The 25,046-nt window shown below is 46.0% G+C and overlaps 3 protein-coding genes across 4 annotated transcripts; 1 reads left to right on the forward strand and 2 right to left on the reverse strand.

Moving 5' to 3' along the window:
* Positions 1 to 1,001: 1,001 nt before the first annotated feature.
* On the reverse strand, positions 1,002 to 2,793 carry LOC120659470 (leucine-rich repeat extensin-like protein 6). The gene has a single exon (XM_039937627.1). It carries the CDS (start codon positions 2,502 to 2,504, stop codon positions 1,356 to 1,358), a length of 1,149 nt encoding a protein of 382 aa, XP_039793561.1. The 5' UTR covers positions 2,505 to 2,793; the 3' UTR covers positions 1,002 to 1,355.
* A 6,536-nt stretch (positions 2,794 to 9,329) lies between these two features.
* LOC120658690 lies at positions 9,330 to 15,603 on the reverse strand. The gene is made up of 5 exons (XM_039936929.1): positions 14,409 to 15,603; positions 11,242 to 11,294; positions 11,085 to 11,146; positions 10,250 to 10,560; positions 9,330 to 9,834 (listed from the first exon to the last, which is right to left on the reverse strand). Exons 1-5 carry the CDS (start codon positions 14,832 to 14,834, stop codon positions 9,700 to 9,702), a joined length of 987 nt encoding a protein of 328 aa, XP_039792863.1. The 5' UTR covers positions 14,835 to 15,603; the 3' UTR covers positions 9,330 to 9,699.
* A 5,099-nt stretch (positions 15,604 to 20,702) lies between these two features.
* Positions 20,703 to 22,613, forward strand: LOC120659471 (immediate early response 3-interacting protein 1-like). Of its 2 annotated transcripts, none has more exons than XM_039937629.1 (3): positions 20,703 to 20,865; positions 21,082 to 21,143; positions 22,105 to 22,613. In XM_039937629.1, exons 1-3 carry the CDS (start codon positions 20,717 to 20,719, stop codon positions 22,356 to 22,358), a joined length of 465 nt encoding a protein of 154 aa, XP_039793563.1. In that variant the 5' UTR covers positions 20,703 to 20,716; the 3' UTR covers positions 22,359 to 22,613. The 2 variants fall into 2 exon arrangements, with proteins under 2 accessions (XP_039793563.1, XP_039793564.1); XM_039937630.1 differs by having other exon boundaries at positions 20,705 to 20,865; positions 22,120 to 22,613.
* Positions 22,614 to 25,046: the final 2,433 nt, after the last annotated feature.

The raw sequence follows: 25,046 nt of genomic DNA on the forward strand, positions 1-25,046 counted from the left end.
TGCGTGATGGCATGGCGGCCCCAGGGGCAGAGACAGAGAGCAAAGGTCTCTGCTTGCTACGCTCATCAGAGCTGGTCACCCTCATGGGTCACGGCCTCGTCTTCTTCCTCCTCCCAACGGCCTCACCGCTTGTCCCAGTCCTCGCCCCAACTTGATTCCCGCCAGCCTGTCGCGCAACCGGCCGGCCGCCCGGATTTCAGCAAATTCAGACGGCAACCGCTCTGAACCTTCTTCCTCAATCCTCATCGTCACCCCGGCCCCCCTGCATGCCCATGCACGTTGCCGTCAGGATCTCCCCTTCAGCGCCACCGTCGCCGTCGGTGGGTCGCCGTCGCCGGAAACCGGCCCACTCTCGCCGCCGTGTTACATTGGGCACTGATCTACAAGTAAACCCTGAACAGAGAGCTCAAAGTAGTGGTGCTGCAGTTGCATAAATTTCTCTACATTTTTCTTTAATCCAATTTTTTTAAACTATTAATCCAATTTTTTTAGTGTCCATATATGTATATATAACTATATATAATAAAGATATGCAAATATGTGTCCTGTTTTATCAGGCTGGTGGCTGGTGTGTGTGACAAGGACATTGGCATCTAAATATGCAGCAGTTGAACAGTAATATGAATGAAGTGTACCAGTGTGTGTAAGCTGGAGCCAGCCAGGGTGATGTGCACATGTGGAGGGAGGGAGGAAGGTTGGGACTTCTCTTTGCAGCTGGAGGCCATGGATGGGCATCTTCAGCTTTTATTTAGTACCAGCAGTCCTTGTTTGACCCCATCGTAATCAGGCAGGATGTGCAGGCCACTCATTCCTCTCTCTCCATTTGGTGGCCCTGACCTGGATTATTCCTACTTTGTTTACTTGATGATAATGTTAGAAATTAATGTTTGTTCTTGCGGGCACCTTTCCCATGGTTGGTTAGCAACTTTTTTAGACATGGACTGGTTCATTAGGTGGCTGTGGCATCATGTTATGCTCCCTTCCAAGCCAAGGCATAAAAGTGAAGAAATTTTAGAGGTAGTATTTGTATGATGAGGAACAAGTACAGAGATTATTACTGGTCAGTGGGTGATTAAATTAACACTGTAATAATCAATGCACTATCATGTCTCTCTACAGTTCCAACATATACTCCAATACCACTCCTGTGAAAAAGAAAGAGGAAAGAAGAAGAGGAAAAATTACAGTGTATAATATATACGGTCGTTTCTGTTTACCAATTTTACCCTCCACTCAAATCCCACCACCAAGCAACGGATTTTACAAGTCGCGGCCGCGGCGGCGCGGCCGGGCGGCGCCGGCTGTCTCTCTCCCTCTCCCTCCCACCCGGCGCGCGCGATCGAGGAGCTGGCCGCCTAGTAGTGCGGCGGGCCGAAGCAGCCGTGCTCGTCGCAGCGCGGCGGCGGGCGGTGGAGGAAGGCGAGGCACTGGTCGCCGGGGCGCTGGTCGGGGCGGCCGGCGATGCAGTTCTGGCGGTCGTCGATGCGGCGGATGTCGAGGCAGCGCTGCGGCTCCGTGCAGAAGTAGTTGTACGAGTAGGTGAAGTTGCGGAGGCTGGGCAGCGCGCAGATGCCCTCCGGGATGTGGCCCCAGAGCTCGTTGTGCGCGACGTCGAGCTGCTCGAGCTTGTGCATGCCGGCCATGGACTCCGGCAGCATGCCCTGGAGCTGGTTGAAGCTGAGGTCGAGCACGGTGAGCTCGCGGAGCCAGCCGACCTCCTGCGGGATGCAGGAGCGGAGGCCGGCGTTGAGGATGACGAGCTCGTTGAGCGTGCCGGCCATGCGGCCGACGCTCTGCGGGATGCAGCCGCGCAGGCGCAGGTTGGCGAGCACGACGACCGACGCCGGCGAGTTGCCGAGGTTCTCCGGCAGCTCGAAGTCGAAGTGGTTGTCGTTGAGGAAGAGCGCGTCGAGCGGCTTGTCGAAGATGGCCGGCGGCACGGGCCCGCACATGTTGTTGAACCGGAGATCGACGTACTTGACGTTGGGCAGGCAGAGGATGTGCTGCGGGAAGCCGCCGGAGAGGCGGTTGTTGCTGACGTCCAGCTCGTGGAGGAGGTGCAGCTTGGGCAGCGACTCCGGCAGCCCGCCGGCGAATCGGTTGGAGTTGAGGTGCAGCAGCGCGAGGTCCGACAGCAGGCCCAGCTCCTCCGGGAACGTGCCCGCGAGGTCGCCGTGGTTCAGGTCCAGCCCGGCGACGGTGAGCGCGTGCGGGTCATCCGGCGCCGGCGCGCAGAACACGCCGAAGTAGGCGCACACGTCGGGGCCGCACCACCCGCGCGTCAGGTTCTTGGGGTCCTCCGTGATGGCGCGCTTCAGCGCCTGCAGCGCCACGTACGCCCGCTGCAGCCGCGGGTTGTTCGCCGCCGTCTGCTTCCCCGCCGGCTGCGGCTGGCCGCAGACCGCCGCCACCGCCGACGACAGGACCAGGGCCATGACCACCGCCGCCGCCGGCGACGGCGACGGCGACGGCGAGGCCTTCTTCCTCATCCCGTGCATTGCCATTGTATTCGCCAAGCGCTCTCGCGATTCGCAGCCGTGTGATCGATCGATTGCGCTGATGAATGATGCCGCCGGCTGGGTGAATCGGGGGTTTATATACACAAGACGACGGTTCTTGTTCGGGGAGTCGTGCACACGCTTTCGGCTTCTTCGTGTATGCGCGTTCGAATTCTTTTCTCGTCTCTCCCGTTTTGTTTAAATTTTATTGGGGCTCCGTCTGCAAGGTTGACTGTGTATTTAAATTCAGCTTTTATTTGTTTTCGCAATGAGGTGGTGGTTTTCAGCTGATTTTTGAATGAATTCTTTTTGGGTGGGAAGTTTGGTGCTTTGTGATTGGTTTCTTTGTCATGGGTGTCTTGGTCGAGCTGATGGCCTTATCTTGGGGGACTTGGACGGTGATGATTAAGCATTTGATTATACATAAACTCTTTGGACGTTCAATAAGTGTATGTTTTCATATGAAGAAAAAAAATAAAACTTGTGTTGGTACGCGGTCATTTTCGTGAATTTTGTTTATAGCTAGCTAATCTTGTAACCACCTGCAAATGATTATGTGTGGTTTTGTTGTAAACAAAACAACACGGTTGGTTGCGAGGATGATGATCCGATGATGTGTGGGTCCTAAATCATCATTCAAGTCCTAGAGCCGCCCAATGGTATTTCCTTCTTTTGGATTTCGAGGAATTGATGCTACGACCGTGTGAGAATGACGCGCGCGGTTTTCTCATACTTTTAGGAGCGAGTGGTGAAAGTTTCACTTTCTGCTATTTTCCAGTGTAGTAGACTGCCAAGTGTAATGATCGCAGATGGTGAAACTAATTGTGATCCTTGTGGAAAAAAACTGTCAAAGTACTAGTATGCCATTGCATAAAAGTCCATGTTACCTACTAGTATCTTTTAAAAAAAAGAAAAAGAAAGAAAAAATAGATTGTTTGTTACCTGACTATTAGGACTAACTTGTTTCCTATTGCTCTCTCCTCCGACGAAACCATGATGAGCCAAATCCGGACGACATATTTTCTACTTATATGGCCTACAACTGGCAGGCAGACGACGCTGATTTGACAAAAATGCAGTTCGTGCGATGATGAATCACCATATTAAAATGTTTTGACCCATCACCCTAGAATTTCTGATGTAATGTAACCAATCGGTGCACGCATCTAAAAAAACCACCAATATTTTCTCTTTGTTTTTCTTATGTCAAGAAAATAATTCAGTATCAGTAGAAAATGGCACACCTCCATTTCTCGCTGATTTGCGGATTTTTTTTCTTTCGAAACACGGTATAGATACAGATGCTCATATGCACAGACTAGGAAAAACAAAATATCTTGTATACACTGCGCGTGATCAACCAAATCCAAGTGGCACCCCCTCTTTCCCCTTCTCAATCAGACCAAATGATTACTGCCTGAGCACTAAGGGAGGCAGCCGGACCAAGCAATTCCATTCCACCACCCCTTTAACAATCTGCCAACTTGACACCAAGCAATGCCTCTCCTCTGAAAGAAGAAAAGGAAGGAAGGAAGAAAAAAAAGTGCTGAAAACTTTCAAGTCCTGTCCATTTATCCTGCCCAAAAGCCGAGAACAAACCAAAGGTTCGAGTAGAGATGTGTGTCCCTCTCCCTTTGCATCTCCTCTCCTAGTTGGCTCCAGCTTGTGCTCGTTGGCCCGCTACCGCCATTCTTTCCCTGGTTTGTTCAGAGCAGCGACGCGGTTCCTGGGCTCCGCTGTTGGGGCTCTCTCTGCTCTACCAGCAAGGAACCCTGTCTCTGCTTTGATGGATGCTTCCGGCAGCTTTGCTAGTTTGAACAGCATAAAGGCGCCGGCCGTCGCCGTCGCGTACGCTGTGGGCACCAGCCCCAGATTCCTTAGCCTTTGAGGCTCCCGTGCTCCGTCCCTTCTGGACGTTTCAATTCAGTCCATGGACACGGCCTCGTCAATGGACCTCGTACGGTATCAAGGAAAAAAAAGGGGGACGTCGTCCCATGGCAGCATTGTAAACTTTGGATCATCTCGACTAAACTTTAGTCTATGTCATATTGGATATTTGGATACTAACTATGAGTAGTAAATATAGATTAATTATAAAACTAATTACACAGATGAAAGATAATTCACGAGACGAATCCATTAAATCTAAATTGGCTACTTTTTTTTGAAATGAACCGGTAGGAGAGATGCCCACTATATTAAAAATAAGGGTGCCCGACGGGTGAGTACAAAAGAGAAAGCACTATACAAAGCTCAAAGCTCAGATCTTCGCAAAAAGGAGATCGCTCGGCTTGAAAGAAAGCGGCAGAAAGAAGGAGAGAAAAACAGAGGTTCGACTATGCCAAGAGCGCCGTCAAGAGCTTGGCGCCCGCCGCCATCCAGCAGTTCGCTTGGTCTTTAATCTTGGAGATCAGAACAGGGCATGCTGTTTTCTTCTGCTTGAAAACTCTTGCATTGTGTTCTAACCAAATCTCCCAAATGACCAATATAAGGAGGGTTCGCAAATCTTTCGTGTCGTTTGAGGGCAGTCGTGCGATCATGGTCCACCACTCCTCCACCGATTGAAATGGTTGCCTTGCTCTCGGATGTAGTCCTTCTAGTCTAGCCCAAGTGCTGATGGCGTCTCAAATTCGCTTCACAAACGACAATCTGCAAAGAGGTGGATCCCACTCTCTTGTGTTGCACGGCATAGCACACACCTACTGTTGTGCGGCCACCTCCTTGCTCTTGGGCGATCAACCGTCCAAATTCTGTTTTGGATGGCTAGCCAGCTAAACACTTTGCACTTCGGCGGCGCTCAGACCTTCCAGATGAGGTTTCGAAGTTGGTGGAGGTCGATCCAATGAATTGTGCGTTGTAGACCGACTTTGTTTTAAACCTAAATTGTCTATGATTTGACCATGTTATACTACAGTAAATGTATGCTAATAATGGATTAATTAGATTTAATAAATTCATCTTGCGAATCAACTTCCATTTATATAACTGGTTTTGTAATTAGACTATATTTAATACTCTTAATGAGTGTCCAAACATCTGATGTAAAGAAACTAAAGTTTAGATATCGGATATTCAAAAAAGAAACAAGTTTATATACCGGATATTCAAAAAGAAACTTCATGTAAAACCATTTTCAATGATTGTCACCTCCCTGTTTGTGTTTGGGTCGCGGAAATTTCAGATAAATGAGTGGGAATCTTATCTTATAACACGAAACCAGGGTCCAAAAGCTGGCTGGAGCGTGTGGCCACGTCGCCCGTGTTCGCAGCCGTCCGGGCGCGTGAACGGTTTGGATCGTGCGAGTTCCGCTCATTTTGCAGAAAAAACCCTTCAACCTTTAGCGAAATCAACCCGCAGTTCGGCCTCCTCTCTTAGATATTTATGCGAAAAAGCCCTCATCTTTTATCAAAATCAACATGCAGTCCAACCTTCTTGTTTAGAAAAAATTGCAAAGAAAATTTAAAGTTTTCAAAAAATCAACCAACCATCCCAATCCTCTCTCAGCAATTTTTTTAAAAAAATCCTCAAATTTTAAGTAAATCAAACCACTAGCCGTTCCTTTCGTTACTTCTACATGATCAGCATTATACGTACAATTTGGACACCAAAATATGTTGAAATCAAAAATTGTTCAATGTAAAATTTGATCAAAAATTTGAACACTAAAACTTTACTACAAAACAAATTTAAAAATTTAAAACGCTTTCGCAAATCGTTTGCACAATTCATGCATTATACCTATAGTTTGGGCACCAAAAAGTCTTCCATTAAAAGGTGTTTTCAAATCTACAACTTCATTATGTAGTACAATTTCAAATTCAAAGCACTTTTACGGAAAAATTTGAATACAAAAAATGCTAAAAATTTTAAAACCTAAAGCTCTTTTATACAACATATCATATTTAATGCTACCTATTTTCTAAAATACAACACATCCTATTTTGTTAAAAATATAATATTGTAACACCGTTCTTCTATAGCTTCTTATTCTACCTCCACAATAACACATCATATTTAATGAAACCACTACTTAAATTTTAAAAAGAGCATCACGTCTATTAGTTGACACATGATTAAAAGTCGAAATCTCCTCATTTCACAATTACATAAGTTTCCAGGTAATTATGCTTCATCCTCCCTAATAAATAATTTTACCTCTCCTTTCACAAAAAAAATATCATAAATCCATTTTGCACTCAGATCGAATGTAGTCTGCATAAAAGGCATTCAAATCTGGAACTGCTATGTCTTGTTTCTTGCAAAATGATGTCACATTACCGATAAGGCTACTCCAACCGTGATCTCTTAAATTCCGAATCAACTTTTTAGTAGTGGCAACATTATCCATAGCATTGACAATGTCCTGGGATTTTTGCTTTAACTTTTTGCAGATGAGGTTTGTGATACCATAAGTTCTTTCATAACATGCAAAATAAAAACAAAGTCAAACGACATCATTGATTTCACAGCACCAGTAGCCTTTGCTCGTCCAGAAGCTGAAGTCCCTGGACCCTCTAGTAGTAGCAATAAGTGGCGGAGGCAGGGGGGCCAGCAGGGGCCATGCGCCCCCCCCCCCCCACCCCCAAACAAAGTTGCAAAAAAAAATTTAGTACTCTTAATTCTATTCAATCCATTAATCCAATGTTATGGGCCAAAGAGAAACTCACCTGGGCGTTTGACTTTTAACATCACATTGTTAAAAGGCAAAGGCCCAGGTGAGTTTCTCTTTGGCCAATAACATTGGATTAGTGGATTGAATAGAATTAAGAGTACTAAAATAAATTTTTGCAAATTTGTTTTTTTTGGGGGGGGGGCATGGCCCCTGCCTCCGCCACTGTTTGATTCCCAAAATAATGTACTACTTAAATATTAGCGTCATGACAATACAATGTCCAAAATATAAACCAAGTGCAACAGCGGGCTTCAAACTATAACACCTATGCGAAAATAACAAAACAACGGATTCACCATACCTACCTACGCCTACATACAATAATTACTATATGCATGAACTAAAGTCCCGCATCAACGGCGATACTATGACAAGAGATCCAGGTCCCGTGCGGCTTTCTAGTATACACATGGGTGGAGCCACTACGGGGGCAAGCTAGGGCGGCCGCCCTAGGTCCCTCTAGGCGAGGTTCGGAGCATATATGTTAACAGCAGAAGTAGTGGAGAAGAAGAAGTAGAATGGATTTGAGGAACATAGGAAGAATAGAGAAGAACATGAAATTGGCTTCCCGAGGACATGTTAATTGATAAAGGGGTAAAAGTTCATACAAGTTGTTCGATACCCTTCCTCCTCGCACGCACTCAGTATTTAACTACCGACTCTCTTGCGTTTACATGGGTTGCGCCTGATACGTGCGTGCAGGCACATCTAGCGAACCCATTAGCTACCCCAAAATGGACACTAGGCTTCCTGGTGCGGCGGCCCATAGTAGTAGATATTTCCTCCGGTTCGTGGGTGCTGACAATATCCCCCGTTCTAAACTCCGACAGGGGCTCATGATGGTGCGGCGGCGCCCCGAACGCGAGGACGACGGTCCTCTACCACCGAGAGTCGTGTGACTCAGATTGAGCCATTGGAGCATCAGATGAGAGGACTTCGTGGTCTCGTGGGCCGTCCGGTCGAGTGAGTTGCGTCCCCTTAAGCGGTTCAGCCTAGCGCTTCAGCTCAGAGCTGCGTCTTCTTGCCACCAGACGTCACTGGCGACTTCGGCTGTTCACCATCCACCCTGTAGTTCCGCTCAGGCGCTGACGCCAGCGCGCGCTGCCGTTGCGCGACGGCGCTCCACGCCTATCCGTCTTGCAGGCCCGCCTCGGCAACAAACTCCACTCTAGGTCATTTTCTGGGCTGGCTTCGCCACTCAGTATACATGCAGCTCGGGCAGGAAAAAAAAAGGCAGCCAAGAGTGCACCAGAGCACTGTGGAATTACGTGGAACCTGCCAGAGTCGTCAGCCCAGGTAATGGTATTATCCTGCTCCATTCGGATTGATATTTTTCGTTTACCACCTTTCAATATTTTACCACTGCTGGCCGACTCTTTTCTCTAGCTCCATAAGGCCAGTCTTAATGTGAAGTATCATCGCATAGTTGCCCAAAATACCGCATCATCTTGCTACTGGAATGACATAGTTATTCTCAGGGCACGACACAATTTTATAGACAACTTAGAGTATTAAATAATGCAATGGTTGTGTAATCAAATATGCTATGACTCAATGAAGATCGGCCTCAGTGGGAGTGTCATCCCCGTGTCATGGCTTGGCAACCGTGCCGTGAGAGGGCTATGGTGATGATCCGAGTCATCTCTCTCCTCTTAACTCTATTGCCAAATTAGCAATTTTATTGATGTGTCATAGTCTGTAATACCTATGATATTTTTATAACACTAGCAATGAGACTGGCCTAAGAAGAGAGACAATCTATCTATCATGCTTGCATTTGACAGTTGTTAAGCAATACGCCAATACGTAAGCATTGGGGCTGCTGCAAACAAACTCTAATCTTTGTTCACACACACACGTACTAACATGTTTATGCGTGTGAATATAAACCATGTTCCTATTTAAAACTAACATCTATCTATAATTAATAAGTCAATCAGTGAAAATGCTTGCATCGCCTTCAAGGCTCCAACTGATCTTCTTATTATTATCCACTCTTTTTCCTCAGTTTATTTATGCACATCATAGACCCTCTTCATACTATAATCATATATTCAGATTAACACTGTATAGATACTTAGCTTAATTACTTGGAGCAGTAGCACTCGGCATATGTACTCAGGTAATTTTCTTTTTTATATATTACTGTGGGTCCCACAATAGCAATTAAGCTATACACGTACGCAAGTAGACTGTTATCCACACATGCACATATCCATGCAGACAAACTTATGATGACAAATCTGGTCCACAAAAATTCTCTAACCCAACAAGCAAATGGACGCCCTCCAGCAGGAACATTTTAACGATTCCTAGGCCACCTCCACATTGTGGCCGACCAGTTTATAATATTTAATTAAGCAACATATACATGCATTATAATAGCTATGATAATAAAAATTTAGCAATGCTCACCAAAGCATATTAAGACATGTTGAACTTTGCTTAGCTTACCTATGAAGTTCAAGTGTTAATTTAACTTACTCTATCTCTTATATAGATACTTAATAACTCGTAAAATGTAGGGTATTACACGCCATCTGCCTCAGCTGCGGCGGGGAGCGGCTTGGCAATGGCGCTGGCGAGGTAGGACGGCGCGTGGTCGCCGGCCATGATGACGATGACCTGGTCCTGTTGAGCGACGTGATCATGCGCGATAGGCCCCTGAACATCATACCAAATAACCACGTGAATTGGCCGTATACCCTTTCTTATAATTATGAAAAAACAATTAAATTGGATTTGGTCCCAATTTGGGTACCTCTTTGTAATTTTTTAGGTACCTATGTGTACTTTCTATCTTTGGACCGTCCGATTTCTTTGAATAGGTGGTCGGCTCTCATATTTTTGCAATTCCTAGTTTGGCCACACCCACTTAGAGGCGGTAAATAATCTTAATTTTTAGTCTAGATAATCTAAGAGTCGGGTATTAAAAGCGTCGGACTCTAATCTTATATAATTTTAAGTGAACTAAAGGTCAAGTTGGATTGTGAAAAGAGTATGTGAAGAAAATAGACTGCTCAAAATTGTTGAACTAAAAAAAGGGAGCAAAAGGATGGATTATCTGGAAGAGACCGACCTTGTGGTTGATCCGGCTGCTGATCTCGTCTTGTGCCAGCCGAAACACAGAGTCCATGTCATCTGCTCCCGTGAACATTTGGCGGAGCTGGCTTCTGTTGTACTGGCCGCAGAAACAAACGAGCATGTATGTACGGAAGAGGGTTTCTTGCAGCCCCTCCAGTGCCTGCTCCGTATGGAGCAAAGCCCCATAGGGCCGTAGCTGACCGCCGACGATTCGGGCTTGCTGCGCGAGTTGCTGGCACTGGTTCCTGTTGTGGCGTGCGGTGCCTGCGCTTTGGTCGATCATTGACACTAGGTCCCCCACATGTTCTACATTCATTCATCAAATTAATAAACCACTTTATTCATGAAATAGAGTTTTAGTATTTTGTTAAGACCTTATTTAGATCCAATGTTAAAAATTCCAAAAGATTTGTAAATCGTCTGCATGGTGTACTAAATATAGTTAAAAAAATCGCATTACACAAATGGACTGTAAATCGTGAGACGAATCTAATCAACCTAATTAGGTCGTGATTAGACACTAAATTGTTACAGTAAAGCTACAGTAAACATATGCTAATGATGGATTAATTAGGCTCATTAGATTCGTCTCGTAGTTTTCAGATAAGTTCTATGATTAGTTTTGTGATTAGTCTATGTTTAATACTTTAAATGTGAAAAGATTCTCTTTCAAAATTTGAAACCTGGGAACTAAACACACCCTAAAACTATCAGAGTGATGCTAAAAAAATCTTTAGACAATATTTACTTGTAACATTTCAAACTGGCATGACAATATTTGAAATCGAGAAACATGAAATCCATATAATGAAAGTGCAAAGTGACCGTACCTATTGGCAGACGCATCTCATGTGGGAGCGATTCAGTAACTTCTTCAATAGATAACTGAGGCCTGCAAGTTTTTAGCACAAGCTCTAAGTGAGGTCATCCCAAACATAATAAACTTTATATATGCATGCAGCTAATAAAAAACAAAATTTTAACAACCTTAATGCTGGTGCCGGATCATTTGTCAAGCTGTCTTGAACCTCCTGAGTACCCTGCAGTTAGCTGAGAAATAATTAAGATGACGTTCACATGAAAAAGGAAAATGTGTAATGCTAGTTCTTGCAAAAGGAAAACAGGCCAATGTGCTAACCTTAGGGAAAAGGAGTCAATGAGACACAGAGTATTAACTTGTTCACTTCAGTGTACTACATTTCATTGTCTAACTAAATATTTATGTGAAACAAATTTTTGACAGTTTGAAATTAACATAACAAATACTGGAATACATGTAAAGAAAACAGAATGGCCCATTGAAATATATATTGTAGTGCTATTAGAATCCAGTCCTACTCACTGGCCGGACCGGAGTGCAATTAACAAATAGGAGTGGTATTACTTAGACTCTGTTTGGTTTTCAAAAGTCCTGTCGGGTGGTAAACCCAGCCGGGTGGCAGAATGCACCCGCTTAAGCCCTGAGGGAGAATGAACTCGGGGGTAGCTAGGATTAGTCCGATCTAGATGCAAGAACACGATGAACACAGAAGGTTTAGAGTGGTTCGGGCCGGAGCGTAATACCCTACATCCACTGTGTGTTGTATTGCCTGTCCTCACAAGAGATTGCTCGAGAGTGGTTCCAGCTGGTGAGCTGAGAGTGTGAGGGAGAGAGTGTGAGTCCCCCCTTGTCCTGAGACTAGCGTGTCCTCCCTTTTCATAGTCAAAGAGAGGCACGTACATAGCCGTTGGGACCCCGACAGGTGGGCCCAACGTGGATGTATTTAAATAACGTAGCGACTAGCGCTATTATGGTGCTACGCCTGAGGAAGATCTTATTCCGGGATTTTGCTGCCTCGTCCGCATGGATGTACTGACCGGCGCAGATCCTCTGACCGGTGTGGTCTTGCCCTGTCATGTTGGTGCGGCGCTTGCAACTAGCCGGGTAGGCTGCGACATGCATGCTATTATGCCGCGTAGCTTGCGGCGTAGGTGGCATGATGGAAAGGGCCGTGCCGTCGTATCCATCTAATGCGGCAGACTAACATACACCGCGTGCGCGGCGCCTGCGGCTGCACTGCGCACCTTGGTAATATGCGACCAATAGTGGAGTCTGGCAAAGGCTGCCCCGTGCTCTGTGGCGGCAGAGCACGCCTCAGCCTGCCGCATTAAATGCGGTGGGTGGGCGAGTCTTCCGGCGGAAGAGTCGCTCCTGCGCCCGCGCTAGTGGTAGTGGGGCACGTGGCAGCTCCGGACCCTTCCTGGGCGGAGTGCTGGCGCGTGCGCTTAGGGGGTCCGGGAGACACGTGGAGATCCCGGAGCCACCAGGGGAGGTCCGTGCCTCCGGCCGCTGGTGCTGAGCATCCCTCCTCGGGGGACACGTGGCGACACCGGACCCTTCGCCGAGCAGGGGGCGGGTCCAGGGCCGTTGGTCTGGTGAGGTGGAGCCCGGACAGCAGGGGTCCGGCTGCTCAGCTCCTTGGTGCGCAATTACGGATAACTACACGAGTCCTGACTTCCTGCAGTAGGAGTAGGTATCCCTGCTACAGGATACCGACAAGTCCCTAGACTCTCCAAAAGTCCCTGGGGCTAAACTTAAGTCTCTTCCTGTTTAGTTTCAATAATTGAAGGGACTAAACCTAAACTTCATTAAATGAAGTGCTCAAAGGACCATTTTACCCCTAACCTTGCATGCATGCGGACCGGGTAGGGTTAGGCCTTCCGCAGTGTAGAATGAAGCTTGAAACAAAGATCAGGACCCACCATAAAAAGTAAGCTTCGTTCCTCAACTCCTGCAATGTGCAGGCTTCACTAGCGGTGCTTGTAACCTGTGCAAAGTACCACGTCTCCTGCTCTTTCAAGCACTTGGGGAAGGAAGCCGGTACACAACAATAATTTTTTAAGGAGTTAGCACCGATGCAAGAATTTCCACCGCTCCCAGTTTTTTCTAGCGCAGGCATCGCATGCCACAGTGTGGGAAGTGATGCTAATTTCTTCTCTCTCCATTTCAAGCTTCACTCTAGACCAATATTGTGGAGGGCCTTAGGAGGGGTAGTAGGTGGGAACATAGGGCAAAAGTCTCAAAAAGCTCTTCAAGAGGATCTTCTCTAGTTTTAGTCCCTAGCACCAAAAAGTTCCTAAAAAGTCCCTCCTATTTGGTATATAAGTCTCATAAGTCCTAGGGAATTATAGAAAAGTCCCAGCAACAAAACAGGGTCTTAGCTTGTTCACTATACTAACTATTATGTAGGGCAACTTGGCAAGGCTTGAGATAAGTTGAGTTAGGAGTTTGTTTTGGTTTGTGTCTCAGTTTAATACTCGGAGATTCGTTGGAAGTATTTTTGTAACTTGGCCAAGGGAAAGTAGCCGCCTAATATATAGATGGTGCTGACTTGGTATGTGAAAAAAGCACTGCTTGTTAAATTTAATACGGGTATGACCCATATTTTATTGAAACAAATAAATTCTAAGGTCATATTAAATGTAATATGCAATAAAAATAGTAGACTAAATGTAGTTGATGGACAAACTTGTAACGGTCATAGTTATGGCTGAGGTTACTAGTAACTCCCATGGTTATGGCTGAGGTTACTAGTGACTCTTGGTGTTCATCTTCCATTTTCCGCGCATATAAAAAGGAGAACTCTCCTTCAGTCGTTGTGTGAGACATTTTTCTCTCTGTTGAGTTGTTCCTAAGCTTCTCCGTTCCGGTCCTCCGCGCGCACGGAGGATTGGAAGAGCATGCCTTCGAAACCACGTCCGCATCTGTGTCACCTGCTCGAGTGTGCCGAGCGATTTTTGGGGAGCGTCTAACGCGACTGCTCGTTGATCCACATCATCTACTTCGTCTTCCTCTACTTCCTGGTGGAGAATCAAGGGACTCCACTGCATCAGTCTGAACGACTACATCGACAAACGTTATGTCTACTAGCGTCAACTCAGGGTATGCAACTGGTGCATCCCTTCTACTAATTTTATCAATGTTGATTAGTATTGTCTACATGATGTTCATGAGTGGATCACACCCGATGCACATACCTATTGTCACAAATTTGTTAATATTTTTCTGGATTAAATTAGTACTGAAATTGCCTAATTTTCTAACACTGCTGGCTGGTTAGTTGACAAGCAAGCCAAACAAAATTAATTAACAGAAATGCAGAAGAAGAAGATACCCGGGCTCTGAGGGAGGCGACAGCGGTGATCATGGGGATGAGGATGATGTAGCCGTCGATCTCGTCTTGGGCCTGCCGGAGCATCAAGGCCATGTCGGCGCTCTTCCACAGCTGGTACAGCTGACTCGTGCTCCGCTGCTGCTGGCCGCAGGACCGGACGAGCATGTACGCGCAGAAGAGCGCCCTGCGCAGCTCGTCCAGCGGCCGCCGCGTCGACCGGTGCCGCCGCAGCTCCGGGATCTGCAGCTCCCGGAGCAGCTCGCTGACCATCTGGACCTTGTTCGCCAGCAGCTGGCACAGGTCCTTGTTGCGGCTCGCCGTGCGCGCCGCCTGCACGATCATCGAGGCGATCCCGAACCCGTCGACGCCGGTCACCTGCATCACGTTCGCCGCCTGCCCCAGCATGTTCCAGAACGACGACGCCATGTACTACTACAGTGATGAACTGCTGATGGTGACGGTGATGACGGTGACTGATTACAGTTAGTACAAAGGAAACAACACAACTGCGACTGATTACGATAGATGATGGCGGTGAAAATTTTGTGAGCTCACAAAAACTTTGGTGTGTGGTGGCAGCACAGACTCACCTTGCAGCAGATTTGTCCCTCGTATTTGGAGCAAGTACAAATCAAAGATGTCAGTACGCGATGAGATGTTAGTGACAAAGGTCAACACCAGAGTCTGGGGTCAGATGTTCGTTCTCTCGTTGCTCTAGCCTCTGCTCTAGGGAGCTGTTAATCTGTGATGCCACCAAAAGTACAAAACGCGTCCGACTGGCAGGAAGCTGCAAGAAAACTTCGCAAACAATCCATCGTGCGTTCTGCTTCTGCCTACGTTAATTATCGTCCGTCCGTCATGTCAAGTGCTAGCATATCCCGATTCTCCACGCATGTAAAAGGTAATTGGAATTGGAATCAAATTCTAATCTAACCCTACCCCTGGCCTCTGCTCGCCCCCTTTGCTGACCGCCCGCCCACACGCTGTAAATAAGGTGTAAATCGCCGTTATGCAGCAGAGTGAAGCGCAGTTGCTCATCCCACAAGCATGGAGTGACACCACAAGCTGGTCGAAGTCACTGCAAGTCCTAAATAAGGCAAAAAGGCTGAGTTGATGTGATCCACCACTCTTCCTCGTCTTTTCTTTTTCCACATGGCCTGCTCGCCGCAGCCGCACGTCGATCTCTCGTTGCTGCCACTACCTGCCCGCCCGCCTCCATCTGCAGATCCACCGGGCGGCGACCTGCGTTGCGTGAGCCGTCCGGCGACCTGAAACCGCGTCGCGGATAGCAATTAGCAACCACCCGTGGCCTGACGGAACACGTCACTTCAGGGTCGGGTCTTTTAGATGCTTTCAAAATTCCAAAACTTTACAAAATTTCAATCACATCAAATCTTTAAACGTATGCATAAAATATTAAATATAGTTAAATAAAATAACTAATTACACAATTTGTCTATAATTTGCGAGACGAATCTTTTGAACCTAGTTAATCCATGACGAGACAATAATTATCAAATACAAATAAAAGTGTTACAGTGTTTTACAACTAAAACTTTATGCATCTAAACGAGAGCTGAACCCGTGGCCAGAGAATGCACAGCAGCCGTCTCTGCTTGCTAGCTAGAGAAAGGCTGGCACCCACAAACATGCTTGCATTGACCAGCAAGCTTAGGCTAGGCGATCAAACAAAACCAAAGGGGGATAAGTAAACAAAAATCTGACCAAACAGGATGATTAAAAGTGCAGAACTACTCATGCCAACAACTGTCTTTGGGTGCTGCAGTTGTGCCATTGATGTTGGTGTCAGAAGGACTGCTTAGTTTTTTTCTTCTTTGATGAAGCCAAGGACTGATTAGTTGGGTCGCGGCGGCGGTTTTCAGTAGTGGTTTGTGTGGCTGTCAGAGAGATTAGTGCTCGGTGCCTCGGTGGAGAGGGGAGTATTGTATCGCTGTGATGAGCTAGCAGATTGGTGCGGTGGGTGGTCGGACCACCCGCCGCCGTCCGGTCTCCGGCCATCACTCCGCCGTCCCCCCTGACTGTGGTGTGTGTGTGCTAGCTCTCTAGCTGCAACACACTCTCTACCAGGTTCCTCCGTTCCTGTGCCTACGTCCAGGCCAGCTTGGGTACTCATGCGTTTGCCACGTCATCCGCCTCTTTATCTGCGTCACGCTCACGCTCACGCCACGTGTACCACGAAGAAGGAATTGAAAAGACCAGCACAGGCCGGCAGCTGTTTGTTTGTTTGTTTGTTTTCTCTCACAAGGGAATCGAAAACAGATGCCACATTGGCCATGCCACAATTTTTGTTTTGTTTTGTTTTGTTTTTGCGAGGCGACGCTCGAGTTACATGGCCTTTGGAAACTACTGGCCGGACTGCTCACCTGCTCAGTGAGATGGCTGGTTGCTTGTGTTAGATTCGCCCTCTATAGTGTTGTGTTGTGCCTACATGCACTTGCTATCTCATCTTGTGGTGGCTCGGCACTATTGGATTTAGCTCAGTTTTTAAGTATCAATTTCCGTCTTTCATTTGGGTCCACCGTCCTTTCTTTGACTAGCTGTCTAAAAATCGGCCTTTTCTTCAACTCAAGTGGGAGCGCCAAAACTGTGACCAGACAAAATAAGTTGCAGGTCAAGTTTCTTCAATGTCAAATATACTGAGCATAGCTCAGTTACTTAGGATCTTTATATTATTTCAGTAGTAGGAGGCGTACCCGTGGGAGAACCACTTCAAAGCATAAGAGCAAATTTAGTTCCATGGACCATACAGACTATTCTCGTTATCACAATGTAAAATGAAAAACACAATAGTTTTTTCAACCCGAATTTCCGCAATTTAGTTAACCCTATTGTGTATTGTACAACATGTTCAGTAGCCAAACGAGTATTCTTCTCACCACAAAAAGAAAGAAAAAAGATGAAGATCGTCACAAGAATAATCCTCCGGGATCCAGCCAAATTGTTGCTGAGATCTAGTTCACCATGGACAGTTGGGGCACGAACTCTGTTCAGAAGAACCAAAGGCTCCCATCTCCCTCGTGCACTGCCGGGCTGCCGGTTGCCGGCCGGAGGAAACTTCACGTCGTGCCACCGGCCGGCCGGCCGTCGATCCATCCATCCACCGGAGCTGACACCATTGCTGACCTTTTGCTGTCCGATCCGTTTGCTTGGTTGGTAGCGCGTCAGGCTCAGCATCACATGACCTGCCAGACGACACCACCGATCCGATCCGTCCATCCATGCCGTCGCTCCCTGTTTGTTGCCATGCGAGTGAGTTGAAGGGACGGCCAGGATTCGCCGGATCGCGCCTCGGGTGCCAGCTGACCGGTGACATGCGTGACCCGTGCACCAGTGTGTCTGTGCATCGTCGGCCGGACATCTCGCATGCAACCGCGCACGATCCGCTGATCGGGTGCCGGCCGGCCGGTCACGCGTCAGTTTCCGGCGATGCGCCGGTGACCTTTTTTTGTTCTTCTTCCTCTCTCTTACTCTATCTCACTAGCTTTGGGACATTGTTCGCTTGGCTTATCAGCCAACCAGCCAGCAGTACTGTTCTCTCATACTAAATCAGCACTAGCCACCAGCTACCTGACAGCCAGCAATACTGTTCTTTCATAACAAATTAGCACCAGCCATCAGCTACAGCCAAATGAACACAACGAATGTAGGAGGTCGTCGTCGGCGAGAGGGATCGGATCATGGCGTTGGTAAAAGTAAAATTCCAAGCTAGAGACTAGAGTGAATGGTAAACGTCTTTGCGTTTCTCGTGTGCGGTTAAAAGAAACCTAAAAGTGAAGTTTCGCAAATATATAATATAAGGACTTGTTTTTTCTAAAAAAAATATAAGGACTAGCAAACTGTAAAAATCACTTGACAGTTGCCATGAGTCAGCTAGAAAGTAGCTAGCCTAGGATACCTATATAGGAGTATGTGTGATGGCCAATTGCTTTCATTCAAAGAGAATTATGATCAGTGATTGAGACTAACTTACCATTTGGGCATTTCATTTTGACCTATCCAATATTTGAACATTTAGGAGGGTTATCATAAGTTGGACCATTCTCTTAGAACTAGAGAGAGTAGCTAGCTTAGGTTGTTGAAAACTTGAAATGAAACGAACCACAAATCACCTGACAGTTGCCAGTCAGCTAGAAAGTAGCCAGGATAGTAGCCGCGCGCCAAACAAATTGTTCGAGAAAGGAAAAAACTATAGCTAATTCTTCTCACCATCACTGTACTGCAACAGTGCATCAACTGCTGCTGTGCAGAACAAGAATTTCACGACACAATGACTTGACAAATGACAACGCCCCTGCTGCATCAAGTACTGCGTCAAGTTTTCCCAGTCTGATCTCGTCACCGGCCCCTCCAAAAGACAGCGTGCATGTTTCTTTGGCATGCTGCATAGAATTATTTGGGAGGAGCTAATTTTCTCAAGTTGGAGAAATTTTCTCTTTTCGTAGTCGATGAAGATGGACCGTTGGATTTGCATCCAACGACCCTCAGTCGTTCTTCTTCCTCCAATCTCCAACCCAAGATTGATCATTCTCCGCTTTAAATTGGTAGAACAAAAAAAAAAAAAGAACCCGGCCTCTTCGTTGGCTGTGTGAATTGGACATCCCACAATTTTCAGCCGCTTGACATAAGGAATTGCGATATTATGTACTATATAGTTCATCTCTTTCATCGTCATCAATATACACATCTTGGAAGCATACTTCCGAACTATGATATTGTAATAAAAATGATTGTACTTAATACGGAGTATATGCCTTTTTCTTGTTTTAAGCAAATTTGGTACTTTTAACCACTGAGATTGTCGGTGAGAGCCAACGAGAATCCGAAAAGCATGTCGAAATGAAGTTAGTATAGAAGAGACATCCATATTGAGGCATATCCGGAGGCAATCAGCCACATGTTTGAAACCTAAAAACCGTCGAAAATAACATCCCTATGTTTCTTAAATTTTTTTTAAAATAAATCACCATTGTAGAAAGTTGTAAACATTCTCTATCTTTGATATCTATCATACCAACAGTGTGCATTGACCTGCCTACTCTACTAAAGATAATTGATTTGGCACCATTGTTGTGCACGCTCTAGGGGCGGCACCAATGGTTTCCCTTTTTCATCTCCACCCTTTCCCATCCATGTTTGGACATCTGACGTGGCAGACAAAGACGATGAACACCACCTGCCCATGCATTCTTGAGCTTCAATGTCTGCTCATCACCATCGCCAAATCAACTCCCATCAGACGTAGTAGTACGTGCTACGGCAACACGCTCCTATCATTCATGTCAGCATCTACCTACTACGCACAAAATAACTACTTTTTTTTTCTACCTTTCAACTTCTGTTTTGTTTTTTCAATCAGTTTACGTCAGAGAAAAAAAAAGATGTTCATGCGTGCAGAGCTGCCACGTCAGCTGCGATGGCAACTGCCACGTACACGGACGGACTGGGCCTGGCTGATGACGTGGACGCCCGCAGTTTCTCGCGCGTGCGTGACGCTGACCTTTGTGTCGTGCACTGCTTGGAGAACATGTGCCGGGATTTTCGGTGATAGGAGCAGGCCTGTTGCTTGTGGCCTGAATCTCTGAACTCTGAAGGCGCCATTTGTTTGGCTCCAAACCGAGACCTCTCTCAAGCACACAGATATGATCACATGGAGTCTGGACTGGATTTTTTTTTTTGAAACGAACCGGCAGAAGAACTGCCATTATATTAAAAAGAAGGGTGCCCGACAGGCGAGAATAATAGAGGAAGCACTATACAAAGCTCAAGGCTCGGATTGTCGCAAAAGATCGGCCGACTTGAAGGAAAAGCAGCAGAAAAAAGAGCGAAAGGAGAAGAGAAACCGAGGTTCGACTAAGCCAAGAGCGCCGACAAATGGTTGGCGCCAGCCGCCATCCAACAACTCGCATGATCTTTAATCTTGGAGATCATAAGAGGGCATGCCGTTTTCTTGTGGAGCCTAGACTGGATGAACTATACACAATTAAAGCCACAGAGAAAACTGCCATTCATGTGGATCTAAAAAGAGTTCAAGGATTCATGTCAACACCTGCATATTTTTTGGGCTCTCAGCTTTGCTAGGGTAATTCCTTTTTTTTTTGAAGGATGCTAGGGTAATTTCTTCTTCAGAAGAAAAGGGGAAGCAAGGGGGGGAGGGGGGGGGGAGGAGAAAAAGTGGCAGCATATGGAGATAATATGGGCCGCAAACTTAAAGGCACGTTGGCCCAAACCGACCCAGTTGGCCCATACGTTCAATGGGCTACGCATCGGCCCACTAGTTAGCTAGTAGGATGCAAGCGAACCGTGCGGCGGGCCCACTAGTCAGCGCTAGCTCTCCTCCCGTTCCGCCTTCCCGAGCTGCGCCTGCACTGCGCCGCCGCGTCCTCTCCACCTCCTCCGGCGAGAATCGCTCACCTCCGGCGAGGTCCCTCCGTTCCGGGTGAGTATGGGAGAACCTTATTCTCATCCTCCAGCCAGATCCCCATCAATTTTTAAGGCGGCGCTCCGACAGCTTCTCCCTTCCCGACGCGGTTCGTGGATCCGGCGGCCGGATCTGCGCCGGCCGCACCACCGGATCCTGCCCTTTGATCGCTTCTCGGCGCTGGACGCACGGATCCTCACCCTCCTCACCTCTTATTCCACTCTTTCACTGCAGGTCTGCGAGGAAGTGCCGGCGAGCTCCCTTCCACCCCTCCGGCGAGCTCCCGTTCCGAAGCGGTGTGTGTACGCCTGCCCCTTCCCTACCTTCCTTGTAGGCTCCTGTGGCCTGTGGGTGTAGCTCTGAAAATAAAGCTTGCGGCTGATTATTAGAACGATGCAGCCAGAACTACAATGATCATGTATACACTTCTGAAGTTCTGATCGCTATAAACTAGACATGATTTTTTTTTTGCTTTGAATTAAAAATAATATTAGTTTGGTTAAAACGGTTATGGTTAGTTGTCTGTGAATTTGAGTCTCATAATTGCTCGTAGCTGGTGATTATAAGGACGCAAAACAAGAATAGTCATGCATATACTCACTAAACGGAATGTGGATTCATTGTTTATTACATACATGCTAATGTGTAAAAAAGAACATGGATGTCTTTATTCTTCATCGGATGGCCCAGCTTGTGAATCCTAATGAAAGGGACCCTCGAAGCTTTACTCAAACTCAACTGAATTAAGTAGCTACAGACATAGCTGATTTTTTTTTTTATTTGTGATCTAATTGTTCAACCACAATTTCAAGTGTATATCATCTTTTAACACTGAGTGTAGCACGTAAAGTATGGTGGCTATCTTCCTGTATGGTATGCCCTTAGATCACAACATATTAGCATGTGTGTAAGCTAAACTCTATGGACATTGCTTGTGCTTCATATGCTATGTTAAAGTTGGATCATAATTATGTCTTGGTGTCTTTCAGGTGCTCTTTTTTTTTCCTTCTAATTTCGATAATATTTCGTCTATAGTGATATTCTGTTGTTATTCATGTTCGAAAAATTTTAGTACTACTATAATGCTATTTACATGTGCAAATAAGATGAACCAAATTCAACCCATCCGAATTTTGTGGCATATCACGTCAACTACCAGTATGTTGCTGCCTTTTGCTATGTCAAATTCGTGCATATGGAGTTGATGTTACCTTTACAGTGATGTTATGTAAAGAAGAGTATCTCTTGAACTGACAGGAGTTTGGTATACAGGAATGGGCCTGTGGACATTGCTGGAGGGTTTTCTACTTCTCGCAAATGCATTGGCAATACTGAACGAAGATCGTTTTCTTGCTCCCAGGGGATGGAGCATGTCTGAAGTGTCAGGAAATGGGCAAACAAAGTCATTGAAGGGCCAGATCGTGGGCCTTATCTACGCCACACAATTTCTGAGGGTGCCCTTGATAGCCCTTAATGTTCTTATCATTGTTGTGAAGTTGGTGTCAGGCTGAGTCTCACTGTCTGGTTTTGTCTGTTGGTTGGATCGATATCAATAGCATTATGTAAAAGTTAAATATACTCAAAGTTGCTGGAGACATGTTCATGTAGCCTCCAATGTGCATTTATGTTATTGTTCTGGTAAAGTAATTCTTGTTGTTAAATGGTTTGTCAACATTTATACTGTCAAAGCGTGTGTTGTGTGCCAGTGCGATGAATTTGTTTGGAATGTGTTTTGTGCAATTTGTAGAAGAGCTACCTTGCTTTAATCAACTACTTGACAGAACAATGACCTTAACCCTATCCGAAATGGACACTTTGCGTTTATTGTTGAAGATGCCGATACTCAAAATTGTAACCGTGAGGATTTATGATGATGATGATGGTATTCAGGAACCTGAAATGATTGGGTGCACAGGTTTGCTTCTGGTACTGTTCAGAAGTGGTTCTGGCCCGGTTCCTCCGAGACCTGCGTGGTTTCCATTTCTCAGGTGCAAGATCTGTTGCACATATACATGCGATTGACATGTTGTGATCAGATTAGGTTGCTCGAGGTCTGCTAATGTAACCGGTTAATCGCTATTGTACGCCTTCTTAGTAGACGAGCAATCCAGTGGGAATAAATTGACCTGTTGAAGCAACGAGGAGAATGGTTACGCTGAAGCTCATCTCGTTATATTTTTTAAATTAAAGGAAGATCCCGGCCTCGAGCGCTCACAAGCTCATATCGGTTAAGTTCCTTGTTAACACTCCAGTTGCTTTCCACTGTTCCACATCTGTGGCAGAGTGCCATGTCTTCAATCAATCAATTCAATCCGGCACCTTTCTTTGCTCCCAATTTCTCTGCTGCAATTGCAGATGGGTCAACTGCATGCAGAGTTGGTCACAAATCACACGCATAACATACGTGCCTAGTCCCAGTCCCTGAGATATGGCACCTGCAACAGACTAATCTCTCTGAAGAACTCCGGTCAGTGGACGGACACGCCCCCGAGCACTCATCACCTCTTTTTTTTTGGAAAGGTAAGCACTCATCACTTCGGATAGTACTTTCAAATCTGCTACATTTGCAACTCTTTTTTTTCTTTTACGTTTCTGTTTAATCATGTCAGAAGCTCGCTCTTTTTGTTGATGGGTCATGATGGATTTTAACTCTACCCCAAGTCCCAACATGACGGCTCAGAAGACTTTGGTGGCAGAAGCTCTGGCGGGACTGGTGTTCACCTAAGAAAGGGTAGCATCTGGGGTTCCAAGCACCCTCTACCAAACAAGTGCTCGGCCCCTGAAGCAACTTGGTTTGTAGTACTTAGCGCACATTCCTCCTGAATTCTCTCACCTATTTAAATCTTTTAAGACTTCAAGCCTTCCTTGAAATGGAGGGAATTGTAAGAAGAAGAAAAAACAAGTGCGATCAACATGCTCTAGTACCTGACGATCATGATCGTCGAGCTGCCGTTCATCACTCTCCATCCATCCATGCATCGTGTCCACTAGTAAACACAGGCCAAAGTCATGCCGTGGCGCCACGTCACATCGCTAAATCTGGTATGATCTGCATCTTCTTCTCTCTTCTTTTTTTGTTATATATGCAAATCTATTCCGGAGACATGGATGCTTATCCTGAACAGACGACCGGCAGAAAAGAGAGAGGAGGTAGGATGGCCTTGTCGCCCTAACAGAAGCCATCCCTGCCCTACTCAACACAAATCATGCATGAATCCCATCAGCTGATGCTGATTACTAGCTCAATGAGCGCAGCTTTCAAGGCGTCCAGTCTATCACAGATACTAATCAATTGTGTTAGTTCAGAGTTCCACTGTTCCAGGTCAAGCAACAAAAACCTGCGCCTGAAAATGAAAATGTTCAGAGAGGCTGCAAAATGTTCAGAAATGCCCACACGTGTGTCCTGCACGGACGCGTGCGATGTGGTGGGGTTGGAGAACGTGCCAATTGGAATGCCAGAATTCTCCTGGTCTGAATGGGAACAAATGCTTTTCTTAACCTGATGATGAAGGAAACATTTCGGTTAAAATAAGTGATAGAAAATAGTTTGGTCGGGACTTGGAAACAGGAGAAGAAAAGCTGGATCCTCCTGTGCCCTACTACCAAGCGAAGCGACGTGTGTGGCATCTTTCACGCTAATTGCTGTATTAAACCAAAAAACAGCAGGCGCCGCTCATCCATTCGTCCATGCAGGGCCCCAAAAGAATGGAAAAAAGAAGGGAATTCATAAAGAGAAGAGAAAACCTAGTGGGCATCAAGCGAAATTATAAGGTAATGACTCTTTATCTTTGTTCTTTCTTCGGCGATGATCTTGATTTAGAGAGCATCAAACTCTTCGTAAACTCCGACCAAACTTTCTATTATATAGGGAGAAAGTCTACTTCACCATCCGAACATTCCACTTTATCCGCTTAATCCCCTTGAACAAAATTTTAGCTTGATTTACTATCCAACTATTTAATTTCTTCAACCTATCCATAATGAAAATCGCTTTTTTTTTCCTGTGTAAAAATATGTTTTAAAGTTCAAATTTTGTGGGGGCTGCAAAGGACCTCTTAACCTATGTTAAAAAAAGAAATTTATAACTTGAGTACGTGTTCAACTTTTAGAAATGGTGATTCCCTACAATTGAAGAGCAAACCAACTCGTACTTCACAACAAAAAAAAAGTTTCTTATAATAGATGCATCCGAATTATGG

The sequence above is a fragment of the Panicum virgatum genome, chromosome 2N, assembly GCF_016808335.1.
Source record: "Panicum virgatum strain AP13 chromosome 2N, P.virgatum_v5, whole genome shotgun sequence".
In the NCBI taxonomy this organism is placed as follows: Eukaryota; Viridiplantae; Streptophyta; class Magnoliopsida; order Poales; family Poaceae; genus Panicum; species Panicum virgatum.

Bases quoted from the DNA above. Each gene is read 5' to 3' on its own strand.
- LOC120659470 (XM_039937627.1), bottom strand. From the start codon at position 2,504: ATGGCAATGCACGGGATGAGGAAGAAGGCCTCGCCGTCGCCGTCGCCG.
- LOC120658690 (XM_039936929.1), bottom strand. From the start codon at position 14,834: ATGGCGTCGTCGTTCTGGAACATGCTGGGGCAGGCGGCGAACGTGATG. The intron at 11,147-11,241 runs GTTGTTAAAATT...AAAAACTTGCAG, and splicing joins GATCCGGCACCAGCATTAAG to GCCTCAGTTATCTATTGAAG. The intron at 9,835-10,249 runs GTCGGTCTCTTC...TATGATGTTCAG, and splicing joins GCAGCCGGATCAACCACAAG to GGGCCTATCGCGCATGATCA.
- LOC120659471 (XM_039937629.1), top strand. From the start codon at position 20,717: ATGCAAGCGAACCGTGCGGCGGGCCCACTAGTCAGCGCTAGCTCTCCT. The intron at 20,866-21,081 runs GTGAGTATGGGA...CTTTCACTGCAG, and splicing joins GCGAGGTCCCTCCGTTCCGG to GTCTGCGAGGAAGTGCCGGC. The intron at 21,144-22,104 runs GTGTGTGTACGC...TTGAACTGACAG, and splicing joins CGAGCTCCCGTTCCGAAGCG to GAGTTTGGTATACAGGAATG.